A 19433-nucleotide genomic window follows, 5' to 3' on the forward strand; every position below is an offset into this window, starting at 1 on the left:
CAGTATGGTCCCAGCAAAGCTTCTTGTCCTGTAGGTCTTAACCCCAGATGAATGTGGGATCATAAAAGGTTTCTGAACAAAATGCCAAAAATTAGAATAAATGCATAATGAATTCTAACTATTTCTGGCAGTACTTGCCTATATCACATGACTTCACTACAGCCCTGGTTCTGAACACATAGATTCATTCCGTACTGCACACATCCGAATGCTGCCAGAAACAACTTGGTTCAGGTTCGAGACAGTCATGAGTGGACAAAGTTTAATAAACCCTGGCATGGAATATGTGGAACTGGACTCAGGGCAATTCACTTCACTGTGCCTCAGTTTCCTCACATATTAAATGAAAGTGTTGGACTTGATGGTTTCTAAGTTTTCTTTCAGCTCCAAATCCAAGATCCTATTTATCTTAAAGAAGAATACTATGGACTTAAAGATGATGGTAAAGAGAAGTTATCCAAATATTTATGGAAGTTTGACATTTTTATCAAGATAGGGGAAAGCAGATCAATACTTCCCCTGGAACTTGATCTGCAGGGGTGCCAATGGCCCTGAGGGATTAGGTGTCTAATCAGAGACAGAACTTGATCCTTTCTGATTTCCAGGCCTTGACTCTATTCATTGCATGCTGCTTATGTAGAATGATAGCTAATTAAATCTGAAGAATTTATTTAAAAACTATTTTAGATTTTTGTCACAAAACCTAATATGTAAAAAAATGTCTAATAAACAATAACTGGGTCAGACTCAAAGCCAGAATCCTTCCAGATATAACTCTTAGCAGTGGAAAAAAAAGGTTTTCTAAGCCCCTAAGTAGCCATTACCATTCTCAAGTTCTCACTCAGGAAAAGGCTTTCACCTGAAAATTCACAAGCTCAATTATCTAGTTTCTCAACAGATTGCATAACAAAAGCAACAAAATCAACAGAAAGCTACAACACTGAATAAAAAGAAAAAAGACAAAATTTCAAAAATAGATCAATTATGCTACTTTTATGCAAAGGTAAAAAGAATGACTGTTTATATTGATCACTAGAAATCATCAAGAAAAAATTAGATTAAATTATGAACAGAACCCTCTAAGGAAGAATAAAATATAACTTAGAAAACTTATCAAAATTGGCTAAAGCAAAAACAGAACACATTTCAATTATTTACAAATTCACAAATTACAGAATTTAATGATGCAGTTCAAGTGATTTCAATACCTCATCTAAGGTAAGATATTAATATATCTATTACTAATAAAGTATTATGTTTAGAATGAACAAGAGGCTATCTCTATTTACTATTTATGTATCATGGGAATATGTAGAGAAAATAGATACAACATTTAATATGTGCCAGGCAATGAACTAGGAACTAAGAAAGCAGTCTGCAATCAAGTGAACAGCATTCCCCAGGGTGGCAAGGTAGCTATCCAGGGGGAGAAAAGGAAGTCTGGAAAATGAGATTAAGAGTTAAGTGGAACATTGCTGAAGCCTGTCATTATTTTACAAGATGAATATGTTCAAGAAAAAATAAGGCATCTAAATCTGAGACATAATATTTCACTTATATAATATATGGAAGAAAAATGCCAATTAAAAAACAACTTATAATCAAGTGGATTACAATACTAAAATGGAATATCTTAGTGACTTTACTTACTTTCAGGGGATACTTAAACGAAGTTTTGTTCTAAAGTAAAAGAATCTTCAAACTAAAGATTATAAGACATTAGTTCAATGAAGAAAAGGATTACAAAAAAAAGAGGCCTCAATAATGAAAATTTTGCAAAAATGGTTACTTTTTATCGAAAATAAAGAGTAATATAATCAGAAATTTATATATATGTATACATATATACGTGTGTGTGTGTGTGTGTGTATGTGTATTTATATGTTAGGTGGGATTTTTAAGTAAATTAATAAGAAAAAAAAAAAAAAAAACAGACGATTCCACCTATTTGATTACCACTGATACAAACCAAAGATTAAAATTTCCATAAATGACCCAGTTTTTTAAGTAAACTTGATTTTTAAAGTTTTGGATTTACCTAAATATTATGGAAGACAAAACCTAAAACTTAAAGAATTATTTTCAGGCTGAAAGAGGCCAGATATAAAACATGGCACCTGCTACTTATGTCAAGTTATCATAACCAAGCACTATCAGTATTTTAAACACTAATGAAGAAAATAAAAATTTGCAAGTTGCTATGTGGAAAAGTCTATAGTTCTTATATAGACATGATAAAAATATTTTTGCCAGGATAAACAGGATTAGAACAGTGAAAGGGACTAGAAACTCATGCAAAGATGTCTACTGGCTACTACATAGATGCTCCTATAAGAAAATAGTACTATTGAATTAGCATAGCAAGCTATGTCTAGTAATCTTCCTCCAAAGATTTTAATAGAAGAAGAGGATATTTTCTCAGGAATCTCTCTCAAATCTTATAAATTTAGAAATATGGAATTTGTTTTAAAGAAATTTGCTTGACAATTCAATTCACACTTTTTTAAAGAAACTAATCTATCATATAGGGGATATCCTAAATTAAGGATTTCTAAATAGTTTTATAGCCAAGTTCGATACACACACGTTTCTGAAGGAAAAGCAACAGCAGCAATAAGTATGAAGATAATTGAAAAACTAAGTTACATGAACAATCTATTCAAATTTTTTGGAAATTGATATTTGAAATCTTGATAGCAAGAGGAAAATCGAAGAGAAGTCATGAAACACTAAACTTAAGAAGGAAAAGCTAAATTTTGCTTATTAAATAGATTTCATACTTAGATTCTTAATAAATGTAATAAACAAGAGAAAGATTAATATTTTTAGCTTTAAGTACTTCCCATTTAAAATGTTTCTGTCCTATGATATACAATCATTGCTGAATTTATGAACCTAATACTCTCATGAGGCATGTGATCTGCATGAGTCTATAACAAATATGAATATTACCACAAAGAGATTGAGGATTACAAGATATAAAGGCTGGCTACCAAAAACGTGAAAGACAAACTCAGTAAGGAAGTCAATATTCACAGAGAGCTAACTGGAATTTACCAGATACATACTAGGTAAAATAAGAATTTCTAACTTAGGGCATGGTTTGTCAATAGAGTTAAACTATTCAAGTGGGAAAGAAAAAACCATCTCTTAGGTATCAAGGTTTATCAAGAAAGACAATGATAACATATGTCAAGAATAAACAGTGAATAAATTTAAAAATAGATTTGTCATGAGACCAAGAAAATATCATTTGTAGCAAAAGCATATCGCTGCAACAAAATATTGAAATTTAAGACCATCAAGATTTCCAGCATTCCAAGAATGATAAAGTAAATCTGTTGAAATTTTAGTAAGCCATGTCAAGGAGTGGAAATATGCTATGAAGAATAGAAATCAAATATAATAATATTCACATAGATGTGAAAAATCTATGAGTTTGAATATTACCAGTGATGTATTAGTGCCTAGCAATATAATGTAATACAACCAGAGTAACCACAAATATATAAGAAGAGCTGGGATGTTATTAATGCCAAAGTTTTTCAATCTAATATTCAAAATCACAAAATTATGAAATAAATAAAACGGCATTATTTTCAATGAAGAAGCAAAACAGAATCAAAAAGAATCCAGACAAAGAACTAAAAAAAAAATTAAGTCCAAAGGTTATAGTTGTAAATACATAAGATACTAAGGAAATTATGAATTGAATTATATTTTCTTCTCTCTTCAATGAATTAAAGAACACACACTGTCAAAGAAATAGATTTTTAAATAGTCAAAAAGGATAATAGAGAAGCATCAAATCTTAATTTCCAAAAGCGTTTATAATTTCTCAACTTCCAAGAGTTTAAAGAATCTCTAAATAATTACGCGACACATGGAAAATGTAGTGTATTTTATGTTTTCTTTCCAGTTTAAAAATTTCCATTCATTCCCCTTCGTCTTTGGTGTCATTGCCACCAATAAACACAGAAAACAATTCAGAAATCTAATTACATATTTTCACTAAGAAAAAAATCCCACAACATATATTTTAAACAATAAGATGTAAGGTATGAGATTCTACTTAACTTATCTCATGGTCCCATGATATGGTGAGTATTTTCAAAATATCAAAATTAAATTTAATAACTTGTTAAAAAGAGGGTTATCATTTTCTACAACCTCATTGAAAATTTGGCTAATTCATCTTGATATGACAGTTAACAGTAATCAAAGGCTGTAGGAAGCCATGATACATTTATGTTCTGTTTACAATTAGCAAAACATAGGTTCAATTAGTGTGAAACAAAATACAGACAACATAAAGCTCTCAAATTATTGTTACAACATTTCATTCTCTTGCCTTTTAAAAAGATATTGCAATCTCAGTAAGTCCACATAAAACTCTATGAAACATGGTAGTTTGCTTATGACTAAAATAAAATAGTGAAGTAAAATTAATTTAAGTGTTAAATATATTCACATGATCACCATTACAATTCAAAATGGTCACTAATGAAGTCACACACAATACTATGTACATAACCTATATGCCACAAGTTTTGCAAGATTGAGTTTCTCACAGACCAGCCAATTTTACCAGATATAAATAATCTTGTACCAATTTTGAGGCATTTTGAAAGTAATTAAATGTTCTAAATAGTTTCATTCCTCTGCAAAAAATGAAAATTCCCTAAAAAGTCAGTGCAATTTGAACATAGTTCTACCTTCTTCAAGCACTGCATTTGTTTCTCAAGATAGATTCCTATTAGTGGAGGATAAACAAATCTTAAGATTTTAAAAGAAGAAACTCTTAATGTTGTCAGCTGGACTTAGCAGAGGTTAGCCACAATTAGGAATCTCAACTTCGGGTCCTATAGAAGAGCCTTCTGGGTATATGTTTGTTGTGGTTGAGGTGGTTGTTGATTACCGGGTGGCTGAGGCAGTGTAGAGGATGCTAAGTTATAGTTTGGCACCTGGGACAGACTAGTTCCAGCATTCTGGTATACTGTGACATCAGCAGTAGCAGCAGCAGGAGGAGGACTATATACTGAAGCCTGGTTGGGATATGTATTTGCTTGTACAGAACTGACCATTGTGCTGAAAAAGAAAAAAAATTAAGACAAATATTAATTTATATATCATTTAGATAGAGGTGATAAATGCTAAATGCTAAAATGCTATACATAAACAAAATTACAGGACCTTTTCCAAGATAATTATTATTAAAAATAGGGCCAAGTTTTTACCTTGATATCAACTTGATCAACAAATTTGATTAAATTTTCCATTAGTATTCTGTATTAGATCCATTTCAGAAAAAATACAAAGTTGTTAATGTATGTTAATTGTAGGGCTGGGAAACCATTATAGTATATATCAACTGGCTTTAAATAAAACCTTTTTTCAAAGAAAATATGTAAGTAAAAATCATGTAAAAGAGAGGGGGAAAAAAGCAAAAAAACCCACAAAGTATATTTTCAGGCATTTACCTAAATTACAGAGTTTTAAATTATTATGGCAATTAAGCATATTTTAAGGGGCACCTCATCATTTGGGTCTCAATGTTTGATTTCTATTTGATAATGGAAGAACAAATTCATTCTCTAAGGTCAAAGGTCAGAAAATAAAATAAAATCTCAATCCATGCTCATTTTCTCAGTACTCTTATCAAGGACTGAGACCCGTTGACCTAAGGTGATAAAAATTTAGATTAAAGTAAGTTTGAAAGCATGTTTGTGTGTTGTGGATTGTAGGACCAGTTTTATAGTTCACTTTAATGTGTGCTAAAGTTAGCTTAAGTTAGCTTACAATGAAATGCCTTCCCACCTGTCTGATACAGTGCTTTATATCCCAGCTGTTACAGTAACCCTCTGAAGTTTTAAATATTGGGAACACAAAAAAGTCATTTCAAAATAATTTGTAGAGAAACCAGCTGGCCATTACTCAATATCTCAATGACTAAGTTCTCTATGACCTTAGTAGAAGAGAGCATGTGTGGCTATCCCAGAGCAAATGCAACAAGAATGTTTTCACATGGTATGTGTGTCCAGATGTAATATACACCACCAATGAAAGGACTTCTGGTAGCCCTCCAATGCCCTCCTAATTGACTGTACAGAAAGGCCTGAGATAAATTCCCTCTTTACTCAAGCTCCTCAGAATCCTTATTCTCCTTCAAAGCTCAGTTCAAGCTTACTTCTAAGGGAATTCTCTCCTGATCAGCCCCAGGTGATCAGTATCTTCTCCCTCCATTTATTTTTTATCTTTTATTTACTTATTCACATGGTGTAAACTTTAGTAAAGTGTAAGCTCCAGAAATAAAGAGGCTTGCTATGTCTTTGTACAAGACGCAGTGTCCCATACATAGAAAGTGTATGATTAATGCATACTGAATTGAATGGCTTTTTTAATTCTCATAAGATCTTGAAAAGTAGCTAGGTAAAAACGTTTACTTAACCTGTCTGGTGTCCAGGATGCTATCAAGGTATTAGCACTATCATCTAGGTAAAAAGCTACACCAGTTTCATCATCTATGTCAATAGAATTTGTTGAATGGAACTCATTTCCCACTTTCACCCAGAGGTACTTACTTAATCTCCCTGTTATAATGACATGATTTCCAAGAAAAAGAAAATAATTCATCCACTTTGATTTCTGACCATGCTTCTTGATGTACAGTTCATGTACCTTAACTCTTATGTTTTTAAAAAAAAAAAATTCTAGTCAACTTGAAGTTTTAAGTGAACGATGTAATTTAAACCATAAATACTAGTAGATTTAAATTTCAGAACGACATTTTTCAGGTATGTTTTCAAAGGGAGCAACTAATTACTTTTCAACAGAGAAATTTTGATCCAAAAAGCTAAATCTAATCTAACAATTTAAATGTACCTATCTGGATGGCAAACAGAAAATTTAAGTAAAATTCTTCCTAGAATTCATTCAAAACAAAAAATTCTAATTACTTAGGGTAAGAAGTCTGAGCTTGTTGACTAGGAAGTGCTGGGTTTGCTGAAGGAGGAACTGCTCCCTGGCTGAGAGAAGATATTTGCTCTGGGGGAAGACTGTAGCTCTGAAGATGGCCCATTGGAGCACCCCCTGCCACCAAATAAGCACCACTTTGAGGCTGCCCTGGATATACCTAGAGAAAATATACATAATAAAAATATTAGACATGCAAAAGGTCCATTTTAACCATAACTTAATCATCACTATCTTTAAAATATTAGGAACAACTAAAAATATTTTCAAAAGATAAAGTGTTTCAAAAATGTCTATGACATGAATGAATCCGAGTTCCACCTGGCAAAGAGCTAACACATGGCAGTGAGATGGACTTCTAACTGCCAAAGCCCGAGGTCTCTTACATTCACAATTAACTATGTGACAAGGAGACACAGACCTCTCTCTCTTCTACTCCTACTCTGACTGCAGGGAACCAGGGAGAAGGACACTAGATTTTGAGTGAAGCCCAAGGCCGGTATAGTTAGAGTAACCAGCATGAGCTCAGGCACGTAGCCTAGCCTTTCTGCAACTGAGTTTGATCATCTATAAAAGCAGTAGGCCCAGGGAATATCTGAGGGGACACCATTTCTAGTTCTACAGCTATGATTCCCAGTCTGTTTTATTATTTGCACTAGTAAGGACAGTTGTAGTCAAATCTATAATAGCACAGGAAGTGTTTAATTTTACAAAAATTTTACTTATATTGCAAATTCAACAGCAATATTTTTATTTTAAATTCACAGGAACTAAGTAAATTCAAAATAATGCAGTTAGTTACCTACTGACTCATCTCAAACCAAGAATTACAAGGCCACAGAATGTAGACCAAGACCACAGACCAAGATTATTCCAGGCAATCAAAATGCCTGTTTTTTAATATGACATTTTCTACTATAATACTCAAAATTTATCCTAACAATGTTAACCTATATCTAATTTTTTTACGTTACAGGCATTAAAAGGTGAGAATCTAATAAAAAAAGTAACAAAAGAGATGAAAACAACTCTTTAGTAATTTCATTAATCAATTTTTAAATCATGCAAAAACCAGCAAGCTATTTAAAAAATCGAACCATACCTGAGAACCAGAAACACCAGGTGACTGCATATAATACTGCTGGTTCTGTAATTTTGCATACATGGAATACATTGGGTCTTCATTCATCAATTTGTTATATAATGAAAGAGCCTCCATCACTTTAACATTAAGTTCTGAAAGTTCTGAATGTTTCCTGCAATATCACACATAAATTATAAACCAAGGTGTTACTTAGAAACTAAACTGTTTAAATGATAACCTTTATAAATAAACAATAAAATACAATAGGGAACTGTATTGTAAAAGTTAGCCTGTGGCTCTTATAAAGTAGCAGAGAATCTCTGTTCTCATTTCTAGTCATAGTCCGACACTATGACAAGTTAAATTCAAAGCTACAGAAGCCTAATTGGGAGTTTCTTGTTGTTTATGGGCTTATGCAACCACAACTGAGGGCTTCCCTAATTACTACCGAAACAAATGACCAGAGTGAAATAGTCTTTTATTAACAAGAACAGTATTCTTAAGTGATTTCTGAAGAGCTAAGAAGAAAATCAACTAAATTCTCACTGCAATAAGAAAAAGGGGTTGGAGAATTTTCTTTCTTAAGTCCCAAGTGGATTAAGCAATATGGCAGTGTGAGACTTGGAATCAGCAGAGGAACAGATTCAAATTCTTATTATATAACATAACAGGAATATGAAAATAGGTTAAGTCATTTAATATTTCTGAGTCACAATTTTCTCATCTGAAAGATAGGGATAATTCCTACAGAATTTAACTGTGAGGAACATTCCTTCCAAATCTTAAAAATCCTATATGACATCAACTATTATTTTTTTGAGCCTACTTCACTACCTTTTGTAAAGATTTGGTAGATACTGGTAAAGAATATGATTATTTCATATTTTGCAACGTAAACAGATATGATACTACCCAATTTTGGTAGAGCATAAAAAGGAAAAAACATAGTACCAACACAAAAGTATTTGTTCTTTACCTGTCAATATCTTCCAGTTTTTCATCAATGAGTGGTCCCATTTGGTGACAGATTGCTGAGAATAAGAGATTCATTAAAGATATGATCACACATCACATAGCCACATTTTATCACATTCCTTTTCCCCTCCCAAAGACCAACTTATTTTTCATCCTTTCACCTATTCCCAGTGTCTCACACATTGGGCGGCACATAGAATGTGCTTAATAAATGCTTGTTGAATAATTAATCCCCAAAATTTTAACTAAAATTGTCTGATAGACTAAAAGTAGTTTGGATGAGATCTTAATCATAGAAGTCAAGTGAGACCTAGAAAGTGGAGAAACAAAAAACAATCATGATTCTTTGATTTGTGTATGAAATAGCTTAAGACCTAGAATAATACACTTTCCTTAAATAAAAAAAAAAAAGGAACAAAAAATATAATGAGCCAAATTACACCATAAAAAGACTGACAAGATACTCTCAGATAAAGACAAAATGTCTCTAACCAAACACTTTGATCTTTTTTTTTTTTATTCATTACCTTCCATTTTATTTTAATATGTGATATAGTGTAGCAGGACAATACTGACCAATCATAATGATCCCCCAAATTCCATTCATGAGAAACAATTGCTCTAATGAAAAAATAATATTTACCTTCCAAATGAAGCAATTCAGGTAAATCTGGCTGGTCATCATTTGGATCTGCACTTTGTAACATCTGCAGAAGCTGGTCCATTTTATCCTTTAGTAACAAATTAATTAGAACATAGTAACAATGAGTTCTCTTTATCTGAGGTAAGTAATATTTTCTTTTTCTTTCTTTTTTTTTTATTAAAGCTTTTTATTTTCAAAATATATGCATGGATAATTTTTTAACATTAAACCCAAGCTTTTTATATTCAAAATATATCCACTGATCAATTCTGATAGATATGGCCCTCTTCAACAATGAGATGAACCATATCAATTCCAATAGAGCAGCAATGAATTGAGCCAGCTAGGAAATGACTATGAACCACTACGTAGAATTCCCAATCCCTCTATTTTGTCCACCTGCATTTTTGATTTCCTTCACAGACTAATTGTACACTATTTCAAAGTCCAATTCTTTTTGTACAGCAAAATAACTGTTTGGACATGTATACATATATTGTATTTAACTTATATTTTAACATATTTAACATGTATTGGTCAACCTGCCATCTGGGGGAGGGGGTAGGGGGAAGGAGAGAAAAAGTTGGAACAAAAGCTTTTGCAACTGTCAATGCTGAAAAATACTCATGCATATATCTTGTAAATAAAAAGCTACAATAAAAACAAACAAACAAACAAATAAATAACAAAAACATATCCAAGGATAGTTTTTCAACATTAATCCTTGCAAAACCTTGTGTTCAATTCCCTTTCTCTTCCCCCACCCTTTTCCCTAGATGGTAAGCAAGTAATCCAATATATGTTAAACATGGTAAAAATACATATTAAATCCAATATACACATACATACTTATACAATTATCTTGCTGCACAAGAAAAATCAAATCAAAAGAGAGAAAATAAAATGCAAAAAATCAACAACAAAAAGTGAAAATGCTATGTTGTGGTCCACACTCAATTCCCATAGTCCTCTGTCTGGGTGTAGATAGCTCTCTTCATCACAAGATCATTGGAACTAGTCTTAATCATCTTATTGTTGAATAGAGCCATGTCCATAAGAATTGATTCATTACATAATCTTGCTGTTGCCATATACCATTATCTCCTAGTTCTGCTCATTTCACTTAGCATCAGTTCACGTAAGTCTCTCCAGGCCTCTCTGAAATCATCCTGCTGATCATTTCTTACAAAACAATAATATTCCATAACATTCATATACTTAAATTTTTATTTTTTTATTAAAGCTTTTTATTTTAAAAACATATGCATGGACAATTTTTCAACATTAACTCTTGTAAAACCTTGTGTTCATAACTTATTCAGCTGATGGGCATCCACTCAGTTTCCAGTTTCTTGCCAGTGTAAGTAATATTTTCACTCTAACTTTATAATGCCCAAGAATCACCCAATGTATTATCATGTGATTACCAAGTCATTTAAAATTTTCACTTATTTTTAACACTAAAAATGCAATTTCTTGTAAGTATAAATAAATGCAGATGTATAATGTCTATATTCCCTATAAAAATAGTGAGATTTTGTGCAGCTTCTTAGTGTGAGAACAGCTGACCTGCTAACACAAATAAGCACATTTCTAACTAAAGACAGCAATTCTGTTGACCAATGTCTTGATCATCAGTTCATTTTCCACTGTGCCTAGGAGTAAGGGAGTTTTGGCAACTGCTTCAGCAAGTACAGGCCCATATATTTTCAGCCATTTTCTTATTTTAAATGTCTTTGATGATTTTGAATATCTTCCCTATGTGTCTCAGCCTAGTTTTAAAGGTTTTAAACTCAGCAGGTTCAAATGGGTGATCATAGAATCACTGTCTATCATCAAAACTACCTCTGACACACTATCCTATATTTTAAAAGTTGCTAGAAAGACTGCCTTCCTATGAAAAATACTTTATTTTATAAATAGAATACTGTTTTTCCCCTGTGCAGTTTTGAAAGGATTCCTGAATCTTTTTGCACCATAAAAAGCCTTAAATAAGTCATCAAAATCTAAGCAAAAAATTATTTAAAAGGGCAGTTAGATGGGTTGATGGATAGAGTCAGGAGTACCTGAGTTCAAATCTGGGCAGATATAGGTACCAGTTGTTTGACCCTGAGCAAGTCACTTAACCACAATTGCCTCCAATAAAATGAAAATAAAAATTTCTTATAAAAAGACCACAGAATGTTATAGCAAAAGAAATCTTAAGAGATCATCTAATCCAACCCATTTCTTCTGTGAAAGACAAAATCAATCCAAAGAAATTAAGTAACAAAGAAGTTTAAGAATATCCAGCTAGTTCTTAGGGACAGTGCACACGCATCCTCAAATTTTAGTGACCTCTCATTATGTCTACCTACATTCTTAGAAAGTCAAAAGAATTAAGAGGATTCTGGGAAGATGGGGCAGTAGGTCAGAATAATCCAAACTCTCCAGATTTCTGCCACAAACAAGACAAAATAGTGCCTCAGGATGAATGTAGAGAATTTAAAATAAACAGGAGCTGGGGAAGAATAGTAGTCCTCCTGAAACAATCAAATAAGATCCCAAAAAAAGATACCAGATTGGAGGGGTTGACAGGTTTTTTGCGGGGGAGGAAGGGCCGGGAAGAGAGGAGATGGTTAAAATGTAAACACCTTCCAGGCTAGTTTTGCTGAAATAGCAAGCCCTGGGGATAGCTGGGTTGGGAAGTAGCCCAGGCTTCAGCCAGAAAGTATGGGGAATCAGGCCTCTTAGGTGGGGAAGATTTAAGGGACCTATGCTAATAAAAGAAGCCAGGCCCAACTATACTCTGGCCAAAAAAGAACCAGCACATACCTGGTGAATGCAGAAGCACTGGGGCAGGGACTCTGCTAGTGGTAGATACTTAAGAGGAGTTGTTAGATTTGGGTTCTAGGTCAGAGGGGAAAATGAAAAATCTGAGATCAGAGGCACCATCCCCTATACCTTGGAACTAAAGGTGATTACAATAACAAGGTGCTGTAATTTTTTTAAATGAGCAGGCAAAAGAGGAAGAATTCAACCACAGAAAGTTACTATGGGAATAAAGATCAGGATTCACCTTAAGGAGGATACTGAAACCCCCCTCTCCCCCCCCAAAAAAAGCCTTTCCTACCTCAAGGAGTAATGTCAAATGATCACCTGTCCAAAAAGAATTCACAGAACTCAACAAAGACATTCAAATGAGATTGAGGAGAAAATTTATTTTTTAAAAATTAAAAACAATGCATAGAAAACAAGAAGATTAAAGTCAATCAACTGGATAAAGAGATCTAAAATTTTAAGGAAGAAAATGACTCCTTGAAAACTAGAATTGGACAAGGGAAAGCCAGAGAAGTTATGGGACCAAGAAATAATAAAATATATAAAGAGGGAAAAAATAAAAGAGAATGTAAAATATCTCTTAAGAAAAACACCTGATCTGGAGAACAGATCAAAAAGAAAAAAACGTAAGAATAATAGAACTACCTGAAAACTATGATAAAAGAGAATCTTAATGCAATAATACAAGAAATCATTTTTTAAAAATTGTCCCAGAGTGTTAGAAGAGAGGAAAGTGAGAAGGAAAACAAACAATAACAAAAACACAAAAACACCAATCACCACCTGAAAGAAAACGTATGAAGAAAATATACAAGAATCCCTAGATCAAGGACAAAATACTATGATCAACAAGAAGAAAGCAATTCAAATATGGTGGAACCACAATTAAAACCAAACAAGACTTGGCAGTGGCTACATTAAAAACCATAGGTCTTGGAATACTGTACAAAAGAGCAAGAGAATTGGGATTGTGGCGGAAAATATCATATCCAGCAAAGTTAAGCAAAATCCAGAATGAAAAAAGGGGGGGGGGGGGGTTAATGGAAGCATTCAATAAATTGCCAGATTTCCAAGATTTTTTTATTTAAAAAAAAAAAAAAAAACCTGAACGTAATAGAAAATTTGACATACAAGATCCAAGAGAATATAAAGTAAATATCAAAGACTAATTACAGGGGACCCAATAGGGACAAACTTCACTTTTAATACATGGAAATGTAACCATGTATGTAAGATTGTCATAAGTAATTGGGAGGTTCAAAAGAAAGAATGGAATAGAGCTGAGTATGATGTTATTCTAAAAAACAAAATCCATGTAGAAAAGGTAAAAAAAAGTAATTATCTTGACAAAGAATTATATGGGAAAAGAAGGAAGCAAGTAGTTCTGGAACCCTATTGCCTTTGGGAATGGGTTAAAGAGAAAAGAATACATATTCATCTAGAAAGGAATAAAAGTTTTCTAAATTCTGAAAGAAATAAAAGATGAAGAGAATGGGAACAGGGGAGAGGATAAGGGTGGGAACCCTCCTCACATCAGATCTGGATTAAAGAGAAAACATATACATTCAGAAAGGAATAAAAATCTTCTAAATTTATAAAGAAATAAACAGGGTTAAGGATATAGAATGGGGGTGGTACAGTGGTACAGAAGGGTATGTAGATTAATGGGAATAGGATAAAGAGGAAGCAACATATATATTTGAAAGGCTATAAAAGTGTTCTAAATTGAGATAAAACCAAGAGGGCAAAGTGAAAGAATGAGAGGAGAAGATAAGGAAGGGATTGGGAAGACAGAACAGATAAGTTAAGTAATAGGAGGGTAACATAATAAAGCAGAGGAATCAGGAGGGAAAGAAAATAAAATATATAGTTATTAATATAATATAATAAGAACTTATTAAGTTAAAAAAGCAGGGCTAATACTCTCAGGCAAAGTTAAAAGCTAAAATAAATTCAATCAAGAGAAAAATAGGAAAACTATGCTGTATATTAACCATATTATTGTTTTAGACTATTTAAAATATCTAGATAGTATTTAGCAAATGATGAATTGTGGAATCAGAAAAACAATGAAAGACCTGGACCGAAGGATGACATGATTCCATCTCAGAGAAACAGAGGACAAACAAGCATGGCATGGTATTACAAAGATTCAGATGAAAGCATATAGGTAAATAAGTGTATGATCATAAATGTATATGTATGTATATGTTTTTGTCTGTGTTTATACATGTATGTATACACACATACATGTCCCCACATCAGCCCAGATTGATCTTCTGGGGACAATATGACATAGTGGAAAGTGCATTGAAAGAAAGTGTGTTGGAATTAAGAGTGAGCAGAAACTTAAGTATGACTCCTTCCTATGACACCAGTTACATGATGAGGGACAAATTGTTTAATTTCTCTAAACACTAATTTTATTATTTATAAGATAAGGGATTATCAAAATGACACTTATTCAGAAGGTTATGACAATCAAATGAGATAACATACGTAAATTATTTTGTAAATAAATAATGTCATCTATTACTATTCCCATATTGACTTTGGTTTAGTCCACAAAATCCCTATGTCTCTGAATTCCCTAAATCCAAGGTAGATGCATACTGCACTTATTTTGAAAATAAAAAAAAAAAAATTTATTTTCCTTGTAGTTACGAAGGACAAATCACTGGGAAAATATTATATGATAAAACTATTACAATGCTAATTTTTAAAATTATAACAAGAAATTATTAAAATGCATTTCAAGAATGCCTGAAGTATAGAAAAACTAAGCTTCTAATTCTAGCTAATTAAATTTTGAATTCCCATTATAACAGACATGCTTTCAAATGGCATTTCAAAGTATGCATTGCTTTTTGTGTACAAAACACACACAAGGGGTGGGGGAGGGGGATGTGCGTGGGTGCGCGCACATGCACGGGTGCATGCGTGTATGTTTATATAAATGTTGGGGGATGTCACAAATTACAGTATTTTCAAGAAAAACATATTTTATCATTTGGAGAATAAAATTGTGTGTGTGTGTGTGTGTCTGTGTGTGTGTGTGTGTGTGAGATAACAAAATATTTTCTCCATAAATTCTCCACTTTTATTAATTTTTTAAAGTTGTCTTTTTTTAAATGTATTAATTTTTATTAATTTTTTTTTATTTTTATAATAATCTATTGGTAGATGTTGTTAAGCTCCTAAGGCAAAAATAGATTCTCTTCAATGATATTCAGCAAATAGATGTTATTTTTTAAAAACAAGTTTTAGTTATATATAATCACCTTATTGATTAATTTCATTTTAAAAGGAACAAAGTTATGAAGAGACATGACTTACTTCATCAATATACACTGGTTCAGGTTCAGGCTCTATTGTTTCCACCTGAACATCATCACTGAATTGTACCGTTTTCTTCTCTGTTTTAACTGTAATATATAAACATTTTTTAAACATATGAATTAGAAAATATTTTCAGTTATAACAAAAGTATTAGCTGTTCAAATTGGAAATCTACCACAAAAGGCAACGAGGCTGAGGAGAGCCTCTAATTCTTTAGAGCAAGGGTCCTCAAACTTTTTAAATAGGGGGCCAGTTCACTGTCCCTCAGACTGTTGGAGGGCCGGATTATAGTAAAAATAAAAACTTTGTTTTGTGGGCCTTTAAATAAAGAAACTTCATAACCCTGGGTGAGGGGATAATTGTCTTCAGCTGCCGCATCTGGCCCACAGGCCTTAGTTTGAGGACTCCTGCTTTTTAGAGTATAATAAGAGCAATTATGACAATTCACTATTTCTTACTAATCTTAAAATTCCATTTTCAGAAGCATTTAACTTAAAAAATAGCTACAATTTTCCTTATAGTCCTTGAAGAGGCATCATAAATTTCTAATTTGTATCAAGTAGCCAGGTAAAATGATAAATTCATACTAAATGATGACTTTGTCTAACTTTTTTCATTTTATTTTGTAAATGTCTGTTTTCCCATGTTTTGTTTTGTTTTTTTAATCTTGAAACTAAACAATTTATAAGATATTAAGGAAAAGCAATTTCAAATCATAATGATCTTTTATATGCTCATTAGTTAATGGAAATATACCATTAACAGTTAAATGAAAAAATGTTATTTAAGGAACTGAAATTTTTTTTTAATATACTCTTACAACATAGGGTACTAAGTAAATGCATGAGCCCTGCCAGGAAGAAAAATAACCAAGTAAAACCCCTATGTAGCCACCAAAATGGATGAAGAGTACATGAAAATTCCATGTAAAGAATGAATTCTTTTGGTAGGATATGGTAACAGTGTGCTAATCTATCTGCTGATATTTGTCAAACCACATTTTAGCAACTCAGTTAAATTACCTAAAAGCCATTTGGTACTTGCTGGAAGCAAAAAGTTCATCTTGCTCTTTCCTACCACTCTAATCTTCTGTCTAAAACAACTATTACATTCACTGGTAAATGACACATATTAGGTTACTTCCCTTATATGGTACATATAGTACTGAAAATGCAGTTATCAGAACATATGTCCTTACTAGGATTAGTGTAAAAGCTCCCTAAACTGGTCTCAAGAATCCCATCACTTGCTTTCTCCTCAGTGAAGCTATTCTTTTCTGTTTGTTCTCTCTGTCTCTGTCTCTCTCTTCCCGTGTGTATTATACACACACACACACACACACACATACATATGCATACATAAGTACCCAACCACACATACATTTGTAATCACATCTGTGTGTGTGTATGCGCATGTGCCACAGCTATCCCCTAGAAGGGATAATTCCTGGAGTTATTCCCTAGGACCCCAATGCCTTACACCGAGATGGGAAAACTTTATTCTTCCAAGGGCTCTTTGGATCTATAGCATCATTTTTGGGCCATACAAAATTACCAACACATAGAAGCCAAGCAGTGGCAGGTTGCTGCACCTAGCTTTCAGCTCACTACCTCTTGTGGTCTCCTCGATAATTGACAACTGCCAGGAGGCTTAGACATTCCCTGCTGCCCACCTCCCCTTCTCCCACTATTTTACACAGACTAAGGAATCAACAAAGTCTTGACCAACAGAATTTTTATTCACTTTACTAAAGTGCTATAAAGTAGATAATTTCTACAAGAAAATTATCACGAGAACTTTTGCCAGTTATTTTTTCCCCTGCCACAGTCACATAACTTTTTTGTTTAGTTTTTCTTATTTGTAAAACAAGGAAAACAAAACATGCAGTTCTGGGCATACAGTGTGTGTTTAATAAATGCTTGTTTCTTCTTCCCTACCCCACTCCTATCCCCCCTCTCAAGCTATGTTGATTACAAAGTAAAATTCTATATCCTCTATTATATATCCCAGTTGGCTCTTTTTAAAACATAAGCTGAATTTTAGGCAGCCACAGGGACGTTCTTCCACTAAAATGAAAAACAGACATGTCAAGAATATGTGGCTCTCTGCTTATATTATTAAGCAAATGGAAAGTGAGAAACACTTCCTGGAGTTCTTGACCACAGAATAACCTATTTATCAGCTCAGGGATGTAATATCCAGTACAATCTCTGTGTATAAACAATGTAACTGGAAAGAAAAATTCACAGTATGTTTTATAATTATAATAACCAAACTTAACCCAAAAAAGAAAGCAAGAGAATGAAGCTCTCTTCCTGGCAAAGGTGGAAGATTATGAGAATTCAAAATCTACATATACTGTCAAACTCAATTGATATGTTGTTAGTTTTGGTGAACTCCTTATTTTGTTATGTTTTGTTGCAAGCAATATAACTATGATTTGGGGAGGAAGAATACATTCATATAAGATAGTGAGATTAAAATAAAACTTATCAAAAATTTCTAGAAAAAACAATGATGAATCCACCCCACCACCCCCTAAGAAAAAATATATTAATTAACCTGGATATTGGAAAAATATGTAGTTGTTCTAGCCTAGATTTGTTTGTAATGACTATGTGATCCCAGTATCACTAAAACACCTGGCTAATGAAAATTTTAAAATACAAAGAAATTTTAAAGGAAATATTTCCTGAAAAAAGTATTAGAAAGTATTTATGGGATATTAATAAGCATATAATTGGAAAGCAATGCACTGGATGTTTGCCTAAAAGAAAGAATCACCTACTGTATGTCCAGAACTGCACGTTTTGTTTTCCTTGTTTTACAAATAAGAAAAACTAAACAAAAAAGTTATGTGACTGTGGCAGGGGAAAAAATAACTGGCAATAGCTGACCTAGCACAAGTTTCTACCCCTGTAAATTCAAACAGTATATATCTACTTCTGATTGGTTACTAGATACTTAGAATTTTCTTTAAAGAGAAAAGTTCTAATATTTAAAGAAATAACTGACAAGTTCCTTATTATATACAAGATTATTCTATGCACAACAGTATCCTTAATATGTATTTTATGTAATACTCACTCATTTCTGGTTCAGCACTAAGGTCTGCTGTCACAAAATTAGAGGGAAACAATCCAATACCTTGATGAGTTTCACCTTTCCACCAGTTAGGATCACTAAAATTTAAAAAAAGATCCTTTTAAGCACTTATAAAAACATTAAACATTGTGACAAAATAATTGGCAGTTTTGTGTGAAATAAATGTGCTTGAAATAAAGAAATTACAAATATAAAGAAACAGAAAATAAAGATTTTCTATAAAGGTTAACATGTGCCATTAGCAGAAGCAGAAACAAAGATGTGTGAGATTCTGTTAAGACAAAACTTGTAGTCAAATGATTTAGTTAATAATGAAAATTGTTAAATGTAATATTTGACAATTACATTCAATCAGATTATGCAGAATGAAACACACACACACACACACACACACACAAAATGTACACAGAGGTATATCTGTCAAGACCTATGATTTCACTCTAAAAATTATAAATCAATGAATGAACACAAATAAAAAAATACTTATTAAGTGCC

At 32.6% G+C, this 19433-nt stretch overlaps 1 protein-coding gene across 2 annotated transcripts in view; it reads right to left on the minus strand.

Annotated features, from left to right (window-relative positions):
* Positions 1–3809: 3809 nt before the first annotated feature.
* The window catches only part of STAM (signal transducing adaptor molecule), a 52261-nt gene continuing 36637 nt past the window's right edge, over positions 3810–19433 (minus strand). For both annotated transcript variants that reach the window (XM_031939904.1, XM_031939905.1), the window contains exons 8-14: positions 18921–19015; positions 15831–15919; positions 9675–9762; positions 9033–9087; positions 8075–8228; positions 6957–7132; positions 3810–5088 (exon numbers count right to left, since the gene is read on the minus strand). In XM_031939904.1, coding sequence (XP_031795764.1) covers positions 4863–5088; positions 6957–7132; positions 8075–8228; positions 9033–9087; positions 9675–9762; positions 15831–15919; positions 18921–19015 — 883 coding nt within the window. In that variant the 3' untranslated portion in view covers positions 3810–4862. The remainder of the gene's footprint in view (positions 5089–6956; positions 7133–8074; positions 8229–9032; positions 9088–9674; positions 9763–15830; positions 15920–18920; positions 19016–19433) is intronic.

This window comes from Sarcophilus harrisii, chromosome 5 (assembly GCF_902635505.1).
Source record: "Sarcophilus harrisii chromosome 5, mSarHar1.11, whole genome shotgun sequence".
Taxonomy (NCBI): domain Eukaryota; kingdom Metazoa; phylum Chordata; class Mammalia; order Dasyuromorphia; family Dasyuridae; genus Sarcophilus; species Sarcophilus harrisii.